This window comes from Otolemur garnettii, unplaced genomic scaffold (assembly GCF_000181295.1).
Source record: "Otolemur garnettii isolate 467f Iridium unplaced genomic scaffold, OtoGar3 scaffold00085, whole genome shotgun sequence".
Taxonomy (NCBI): Eukaryota; Metazoa; Chordata; class Mammalia; order Primates; family Galagidae; genus Otolemur; species Otolemur garnettii.
In genome coordinates, this window is record NW_003852480.1 from 7,422,877 (window position 1) to 7,432,804 (window position 9,928).

General features: G+C 40.3%; 1 protein-coding gene across 2 annotated transcripts in view; it reads right to left on the reverse strand.

Moving 5' to 3' along the window:
• Window positions 1-1,226: 1,226 nt before the first annotated feature.
• LOC100944423 (E3 ubiquitin-protein ligase MARCH1) overlaps window positions 1,227-9,928 on the reverse strand; it is an 851,823-nt gene continuing 843,121 nt past the window's right edge. For both annotated transcript variants that reach the window (XM_003794700.3, XM_023516041.1), the window contains one exon: window positions 1,227-2,273. In XM_003794700.3, the coding sequence (XP_003794748.1) occupies window positions 1,975-2,273 (299 nt within the window). In that variant the 3' untranslated portion in view covers window positions 1,227-1,974. The remainder of the gene's footprint in view (window positions 2,274-9,928) is intronic.

Consider the following 9,928-nt stretch of genomic DNA (forward strand, 5'->3'; position numbering starts at 1 on the left):
ACCATGTCTGTCTTTGTACAGAATTTTTGGTTCAGTTTAGTTACCTCAGCCTTGTTTTCTTTATGCTTTCAACAAGTTTTAAGAAAGATGAGCTTTAAACCTTTTGTTTCCTGAATGAATACCTTAACATTTTTCTTGCGTATATACATGAATACACACACACACACACACACACACACACAATTTGACATTGTTTACCTTTTCTTTATTTCTGGGATTGGGAATATTTGAACTCATGGTCAGCCACTACTAATATACCATCTTTCTCTTCATTAAAGGTTATTTGTTTTCCTTTTTCCTATGATAATCTGTGAAGAGCAAGCACACTGATAATTACAAAGTGCATCGATGTGGTACCCAGATTTGTGCAACACAGTACCCATGCTTTGGTTCTTACGGCCATCGCTGCCTTCTCACACTACTAAATACAACAGCTCACAAAAAGAAGTCACCTGTTTTATGAGGACATCTTTCTTTGACAGGCTACTAGGTCTGTCCTCATTAATCTAGTTCACTGCGAGATCATTCACACTTTAGTTTTACATGAATATGCAAGGAACACAATGACCATTTGTCAAACCTAAACGATTAACACAGAATTTGTTGAATATTTTTGCTTCCCAACTGAACAAGAGAAATATTGTCAGCTCCTTAAAATGTGTAGATTCTTGGTCATAAAATACTTAGCTATTAAGTTGACCACTCATGTAGATTAAAAAAAAAAACTTATGCATTTTTTAATAACAAAATACTTAATTTTTATTTCCCTATCATAATGCTTCATAGTAGCAAACAAGTTAATTTCACAACTTTGCTACAGGCCGATTGCTTTATCTTTCTATGCTTAACCCTTTAGAGAAATCCCTTTAAAGAAACATGAACTACATCTAACTTCAAACCAGGACACTTAAGATGATTTAGTGCTTTGTAAAATCATAACTTTTGTGGGGCTTTAAATAAGCTGCTGTTTAAATATATGCAGCTCTTAAATGAAGCAAAGGCTTAGTCTCTAATTTGGGGACTGTGCTATCCAATAAAATTAATTCAAATGGAGGCATGGAGTAAAATACACATTGAATTTGGGATATTGAAAACTTGGTTCAAAAAAAAAAAGATGTAAACTACCTATCTTAATAATTTTTTATATTGATGACATGTTGAAATAAATTATATATAGTGTTAAATAAACAATATCAAAATTAATTTCACCTTTCATTTTTGCTTTTCTAATGGGGCTACCAGGAAATTAAAAATTTACATATGTGGCCCACATTTGTGGCTCAGGTTGTGTATCTGTGGGACTGCACTATGGAAAGGGGCCAGATGGAAACAGAGGACCTGATAGCTGATTTCTGTGGGTAGTTACCAGAGCTACTTCACCCCAAAAGTTCTCTGAACATCTTTCGTTCATGATTCAAATAATCCCAAGTATTAATGTCTTCAAACGTGTATTGCATATGTTTTAGAGACATGCATCTGTCAAAATAACCGGACTCCACTGTAGCCATAAAAATCGGTTAGCTGTCCGAGTATATCAAAATATGCAGCCTCCAACTTTGCTTCCCATGTGACTTAAAGATAATGCAGACAATTTCAGGCTTAAAACCAAATATGTTTGTTATTTCCAGATGAGATAGGTAACATTACAAGGCCCTAGAAGAAAAACACATTGTAATTCAAGTCTGTAATCTTGAACTTCTCCCCTGCTACCGTGAAGAGTATCACAGGTCCAGTTAATTTTTACCATCGCCTAAAAGCCATCGCTCCAGTGGTCCTTAACTGTCACACTTCCATATCGCACGTTAGGCTGTACTTCATAGGATCCTGGCGTGTTCTCCTTTCCTTTTTGAGCAAAGTGAGGGAAAAATGCTTCAGGAGGAGAAAGGAGGAGCTAAAGGAAGTGAATAATTCAAGATCACTTCTGTCATGTGTAGTGGCTGAGGGCAAGAAAGATGAAACTCCCAGCTGGTTCCATCAGACTGATACAACTTCAGGGGGGCCGCCCTCCGCAGATGGCAGTGAACTTGGACCTGTTTGTGATACAGGCACTACCACGGCGTCCTTGATGTCTGTGTTCACGTTGCACGAGAAGTTCTTCTCCAGTTTTTTGGCAGTGTCTGGGCAATTTTGTACAAATATCACACGGTTGTAGGCCTTCAACCTGCGCCACAACTGAACGTAGACTTTGCACTGTACGTACATGAAGACGAGACCTCCTGTGAAGCCAATGGCCACCACAACCAGTTTTGTCCAAAATGGCCATTCAAGGACACCTTTGAAATAAAAAGGGGAGAATGTTAGAAAGTTATTGGTGGATTTGCTCATTTTTTTCCTACGGCCCCTTAAGCATACCTGCCTGCTAAGTTATATTGATAAGGAATATATTGCTAATAATGAGTACAAGTTTTAACCAGAATCGGCTTAATGCCCTTCAAATATTCTAAATGTATTGTTAAAATTGTACATGAGTAAATTTTCTCCCCGGCCACTGTAATGATCTCATCTCTCCTACGGTCAAGAACATTCTGTAAGTATCACAGTCTACTACGTTAGACTTTGGCATTCAGAAACTCTAACATTTATCCCAAACAGCTAAGTCTTTAAGGAAGGATGGTGAACCCACTGAGTGTGAGAATCAGAATTTAAAATTCTTTTCAGAAGATGAAATCGTGGGTACATGTATGGGCTGTTACATTTAGGTCTTCCTCTTCACCCTCATTCCTTTTTGAAATTAAGAAAAGGATGAAAGAGAGAAGGAAGGAGTGAAGAAAGACGGAGAAAAGGGAGGAAGGGAAAGGGAAAGGAAAAGAAGCAGCTGCGAGACTCACCAGAGACACAGAATTCCTGAGCAGGGACGTGCAAAAGATTGAGGATTTTAGTCATTTGTTTCATAAATCATATTGGTGACTGAGAACCATCAGTTTCTTAGACACCTATGTTTTCCTTAATTTCCATCACCATTATTAATCATAGGCTTTTTTTTAATTTTATTTTTTTGGAGACAGAGTCTCACTATGCTGCCCATGGTAGAGTGCTGTGGCGTCACAGCTCACAGCAACCTTAAATTCTTGCTTGGCTTAAGTGATTGTCTTGCCTCAGCCTCCGAAGTGGCTGGGACCACAAGCGCCCCCCACAACTCCTGGCTATTTTTTTTGTTGTCATTGTTGCTTAGCAGGCCCCAGCCGGGTTCCAACCCCCCAGCCTTGTGCATGTGGCTGGTGCCCTCACCATAGAGTGATGGGCACTGAGCCAGTAACAGGCTTTTGTTTGCAAAGAAACAATTCTAAAAATTATTTCACAGGAGTTTCTGTAACTCTAACAGTGAGTATTTAGACTACACGTTATTATGAGTGTTAGATAAGTGATGGTCAAAAGTCCATCCAACTCACACCAGGATGGTGTCAGGGAATTAATCTTCATCTATGTGAGAAGTTGTCAAGTAAAAGAGTATGGCTCAGTCTGGGGCAGCAGGAAAGACTAGCAGAAATGCATAGAAACCACAGTCAGTGAGAGTTATTGATTCTACTTTGGGTTTTTATTTACTTGTAACAGTAAATAAGAGATTTAAGAAATATCCCGTCTGTATCTTGTGGTAATAGCATGACCGTATGCCTTGTTTCTATCATGATGAAGGACTTTGTACCCTCAAATTAACCCACAATATTGGGGTCACCCTGTCAATTTTTAGCCCCCAAATAATAAAACCTCGAGCATTTCTTCTATCCCCAGACTCCCAGAAAGCATAATTTTATTCTTGACTTTTACATAACTTACATTATGTCAAACCTTTCTGAGTATGACGATCCTCTGATAAAATTTTAGTTTTTTCCACCATGAACAAACTAAGGAACACCTCATAATTATGGCTACTTCCTTTATGTTTTACTTCAAATACCTACTATGTCTTTTATTTGGTAAGCCAGTCTTTCTGAAGTCTGGCAAGTAAACTTTTCTCTCTTTTTAAAATATTTTGACTTTGACTCTTTGAAATATAGAGGAAAAATGCTCTCTGATCATAAAGGAATAGTGAGAAGTCCAGAAAGCCTCTCACGTTGCTGCCATGGTGGCGTGCACTTGCGGCTCTGTGTGGCGTGCGCTTGTAGCCCTGCTGCGGAGGGCACTTGCTGCTCTGTTTGGCACTGTCAGTCTCAGATGAATCCTGTGCTTCCCTCAGTCATCAAATCTAAAATTTGCTTTTGTCGTGGGTAAATATATGCAGGAATTCTCATTCGTTGCTGGTGGGAAAACCAAAATGGTACAGCCACTTTGAAAGACAGTCTGATAGTTTCTTACGAAGGTAACCACAGGCTTATCAAATGATACAGCAATGCATTTCTAGGTGTTTACTCAAATGATTAAACATGTATGTCCACAGAAAAACCTGCACATGAATATTTATAGCAGCTTTATTCACAATTGGCCCAAATTGGAACATCCAAGGTGTCCTTTAAGAGGTGGATGAACTCTGGTGCACCCATACAGTGGAGTCCTACTGAGGGGCAAAAAGAAATGAGCCGCCCAGCAACAGAAAGACATAGAGGGACCTTACATGCCTATTTTCAGATGAAAGAAGCCAGTCGGAAAAAGCCATCAGTTGTATGATGCCAACTGTATGACATTCCGGAAAAGGCCAGGCTAGAAACGATAAGACAATCAGTGGTTGCCAACGGGGTGAATAGCTAGCTGACGGGATTTCTCAGGTGGTGTAACTGTTCTGTATGATTTTGTACTGGTGGACCCAGGACACTGTGCACTTGTCAAAACCCACCATGCAACACAAAGAGTGAGCCCTAGTGAGATCTGCGGGCTTTAATACAAAGACCGTGCAAATATTGGCGCAGCCATTGTAAGGGGTGCAGCCCAGTGAGGTAGGATGTCAGTAACAGAGGAAATGATACGGGAGGAAGTAGGTAGTGTAAATGATGACTGGTTCGACTTTCTGTAAACCTAAAACACTCTGGAAAATAAAGGCTATTATTTAAAAAAAAAAAAATTGGGATTAGTTCTGTGAATACAAGTCTGTGCCTAAGTCAGATCATTGAATTTCTTGCAGTAAGAGATGGGTGTGGGAGCACTTCTGTGTTTAGAGATTGGTAATGTACTTAGGGTCTATTTTTGGAAACTTTATTTACCCAAAACACCCACTTCTTTTCAACCATGTCCAAGGAAATTCATTGTGTCTTAAAACTTGCTGTAGTCCTGCACAATAAAGGTTCAGGAACCTCATTTACCTATGGTTATGCTCAGCACCCCGATTCTCTCATCCGATGCCTTTTTAAAGTAAACTTTGATCAAAGTCCTACCTGTGTAGGCATATTCCAAACAGCCCACACCCCAGTGCAGGTCTGAGCTGGCATGTGCTGTATCCTCTGCTAAAGCACCCACGTTTGTCACTGCATACTCACCCCCAGGAGAGGAGAGAAGGCTGCAGGCTCTGTCCTGGGCTTGGCAAACACAGCATTCTTGCCTGAATTACTGACAGTGTTCTCCCCTGCCAATCCGTATGATATCTCTGTGGCGCCTAACACCTTAGTCATTCTCCGGAGTTGGCACACGAGACAAAATCTTTTTACCACCTAGTCTCAGAGGAAGAAGATGCTTTTTCAAAATATTGCCAATTGGCTGCATAGTAGACCAGGATCCCGTTAACTAATGAAATGCTGTCATTTGGAATAAAATGAAGTAAATCTGAATGTAATAAAATTAGGAGAAGTACTGAGGTTTGGTGCCTCTCTCTACCTAAGTCACTCCTTTGGAAAATTAATTAGTGTATTATAGAGTTAAGTGCTTTAAAGGAAAAGAGCCAATTATTAATATTTACGGAACAGAAGGGGCTAGTTTTACAAAACAAATTGGCACTGAAATGACTTTAGAAACTTTAGAGCACAAATATGGACTTTATCAGAAATTTATGAAGAATCAGCCTTGATTGGTCACATACAAATGTTTCCATGACCTCTTTCTCTTACAACGTCTTAGATTCTAAAAATAGGGATTTTAGCAATGGAAATAAGCTATCTGGGTTTGCTTTCCTTACACAGATAGATTTGCAAGCAGCTGTGTTCGTGGATAACACTCATGTTATCCAGTGATAACCCTGGTACTCTATCAGGTACTCTAATACCCTGCAGAAACATTTTAATTTAAGGGGGAAAAAGTATATTACAGAGAAATAATTACAGAAAATTATAGCACAAAAATGCTTTGTATTTATTTATAATTTTTCCAAATCACTTATAGACAATAATAAAAAATAATGCCTAAGAATAATAAAAATAATTTTGGCCATTAGTGTACTAGTTTGGCAGCACTAGTTCCTGATGTAAAGATTCCACTGTTTCTTTTTCATCATGAATCATATATTCCATACTGGAAACATATTCTAGGTATTCCTACATATATTTATTTATTTATTTTTGGAACAATTTGTTTTTAAAATTTGTGTGTGGGGGGGTAGATGACAAAAGACTCAATTTCAAGTTTTTTTAAAGAAAATATCAGATAGATACCAAAACCATTGTTTTATTCTTGGTTTTTCATGTGCTCCAGCAAAAGAATTGAACTAAATATTCAGAGCCTGAAGACCTTTAGAGACCATGTGTTTCTTTTTATTATTATTATTATTGTTGGGGATTCATTGAGGGTACAGAGAACCAGGTTACACTGATTGCATTTGTTAGGTAAAGTCCCTCTTATAATTGTGTCCTGCCCCCAAAAGGTGTGTCACACACCATGACCCCCACCCCCTCCCTCTTTCCCTCTCTCTAATCTCCCCTTCCTCCACCCCCACCATGCACTAGGTCATCAACTGTCGTCATGTAAGAATTGAGAACATGGGATTCTTGCTTCTCCATTCTTGTGATACTTTACTAAGAATAATGTATTCCACTTCCATCCAGGTTAATACAAAGGCTGTAAAGTCTCCATCTTTTTTACTGGCTGAATAGTATTCCATGGTATATCTATACCACAGCTTGTTAATCCATTCCTGGGTTGGGGTGCATTTAGCCTGTTTCCACATTTTGGCGATTATAAATTGAGCTGCAATAAGCAGTCTAGCGAAAGTGTCCTTATGGTAAAAGGATTTTTTTTCTTCTGGGTAGATGCCCAGTAACGGGATTGCAGGATGAAATGGGAAGTCTAGCTTGAGTTCTTTGAGGGTTCTCCATACTTCCTTCCAAAAAGGTTGTATTAGTTTGCAGTCCCACTAGCAGTGTAAAAGTGTTCCCTTCTCTCCATATCCACGCCAGCATCTGTAATTTTGAGATTTTGTGACGTGGGCTGCTTTTGCGGGGGTTAGATGATATGTCAGGGTGATTTTGATTTGCATTTCTCTGATAATTAGAGATGATGAACATTTTTTCATGTGTTTGTTAGCCAGCAGCCGTGTGTTTCATTTCTTCCTTCTCCTCCACCTTTTGAGTAATGTTAAAACTGGGACCACTACTTGATGTCCTTGACCAAGTAACCTCTGGTAATGCTGAAATTTAATATGCAAGTTGCATAGAATATCCATTAATTTGCTATTCTCATATAAAATGCTTTCTCAAGATCTTTATAAGTGATTGTAGGAGTTTTGAAGAATAATAACATAATGATTCTAATATTTGCAGCTAACTGGCAGCACACAACTATAAATGACTGGACCCATTCATGTGTGCTGAGTAACAGAGTGGCAGCACAAGGCAGCTGAAGACAGGATCCTGCTCTGTGCAGACAGACTCCTTGCATTTGGAATGTGCAAAGGCTTTTTTTTTTTTAAGTTCTTACCTTAGTTCTCTCCATCTACCACACATACAAAAATAATCATCTGAGGGCGGTGCCTATGGCTCATTGAATAGGGCCTGGCCCCGTATATCAGAGATGGTGGGTTCAAACCCAGCCCCAGCCAAAAAACTGCAACAACAACAACAGAATAATCATCTGATACACTTGCTTAGGGTAGAACATGGGTTCTCAAGTAGGAAGGGGTGGTTTTATCCCCCCAGAGGACATTTGTCAATGTCCAGAGACATGTTTATTGTTGTACGAGTCCGGAGTTGGAGTGGGGCCGGGATGCGGCTGGCCATCATACACTGCATAGGACAGCATGTCCAACACAGAACCGTGTGTCCGGGCACAATGCCAGGATGCTGAGGGCCAGAATCCCTGGTGTAGAAAGACAATCACTTCTGCCTCTTTGTTAGGAAATGTGCCGGGAGGACTTAGTATACAAAGGAGGCATCTTGGAATTCTCGGAATTTACAAGGATTTTTGCTGTAAGCTATTATATGAGCAGTAGTTTCTGTGTGTTTAGAAAGCCTTTAACCATAGGCAGGCTGGAGGTGATGAAAGCGTAATTTACCTCCCATTATTAAGGAAATTCCCATGGATTTCCCTCTGTTAATTCAAGCTACCGCTGTTCTTCACAAATGCCCGGAAACTTTTCACTTCTTTGTACATGGTATTTCTTCTCCCTGGATTTCGCCTCTCTACTTCCACATGCCTGCCTGTCCCACCAAACCCAATTTAGAAGCAATTTTCAGCTGGAAATAAATCTTGTTGCTACTCCAGTTCCACCTTTTGTCTCCATTTGCAGCAGAGTTCACTTTCTGACATCAGCGTTTTTTACTTTGCCGTAGGATAATCTTGAGGAGCACAGAGTTTGCCTGACTGGCCACTCACTGTTTTCCGCACTGCCTTGCTGAGTAGGTATTTCAAGGATGCAGGACAGCTGGCTTTTTATGGCTTTTCTCCTGTCAGTAAACCTCTGGTTTTCGTGGTGGACAACCTGAAAGATACACCACTCACGCCCCACCTTTCTCTCCACAAGCGGTGACCAAACCATGATATACTGAGAATTGGGCAGAGGTAACCAGTGGTCATTCTCTCTGTCCTTTCTGGGAAACTCTGTCTGATCCTTCCACTTTCTATCACAAAGTATCTCTGGATCCATCTATGCCACATTAATACGCCCCTGAAAATCAGAGCTCCCACAAAATCCCTACACTTGGTTCAGAGCGCGGAGGAGCAGCTCCCGAGCCCACATACCAGAGCCGCTCTGGTACAGACTCACTGTCAAAACAAACTCCTTTGAGAAGCAGCCGCTCTTGCTCTTGCCTTTGACTAAGTGAACAAGATTGTTGTTTTCTATAAAAGCAACGATTGAGTGATTATAAGAATGTTATTTTGGAAAACTCCTATAAGGAAAGCTTGAGAGGGGATGCTACAATGGGGCTAAATGGATTTTTCAAGAATGTTCTTATGGGGAAGATGTGTTTGCCTCCTTTTACTGAGACTTGGCAAGTTTAGACTAGTCAGTTTCTCCCCTGACTTCTGCAAATAGCGAGGAATGTACCCAATAAAGGGGGGAGAGGGAGGCAGAGGCAGGCGCAGGACCTTGCTCCCCCGGGGGCCTTTGCATAACCAGAGGGATTCTTTGTCTTCACTAATATATATGTGAAGCTGTCGCCTGCGCTTCAAAATACCAGGAGCAGGAAGTTGTCTCCCTTTGCCAGTTTGGAAAAGGATTTTGGAAAATCCAACTTGAGGCAGTTTAATCATATCTTCTGTTCTCGGAAGCAGAAGAATCCGTCTCTACCTATGCCATTTGTGCTAGGAATTGTAGACACACGCGGTGAGAATGACATGGAGTCAGTCGGGGGCTGGGCCCAGATGACACAGCGGGTCTGGCTGGGTGAGGTCCTGCAGAACCCTCACCTCCTGCCTCCCATTCTCTTTGTTTTGTAAATGTAGCTTTAACCTGAAGGTGTATATATGAGTAGTTGAGGGAGATTGATTTAGGAGATTAACTTTTAAATTAGAAATATTGTTTGGGGCCATGGGTTATGATGATGATTACTATTGTTTAACATAAGGGTTAATGCAGTCTTTGCTTTGAACTATTATGTATAAACCTGATTTTGGAAATGGAAAAACAGAACAGTCT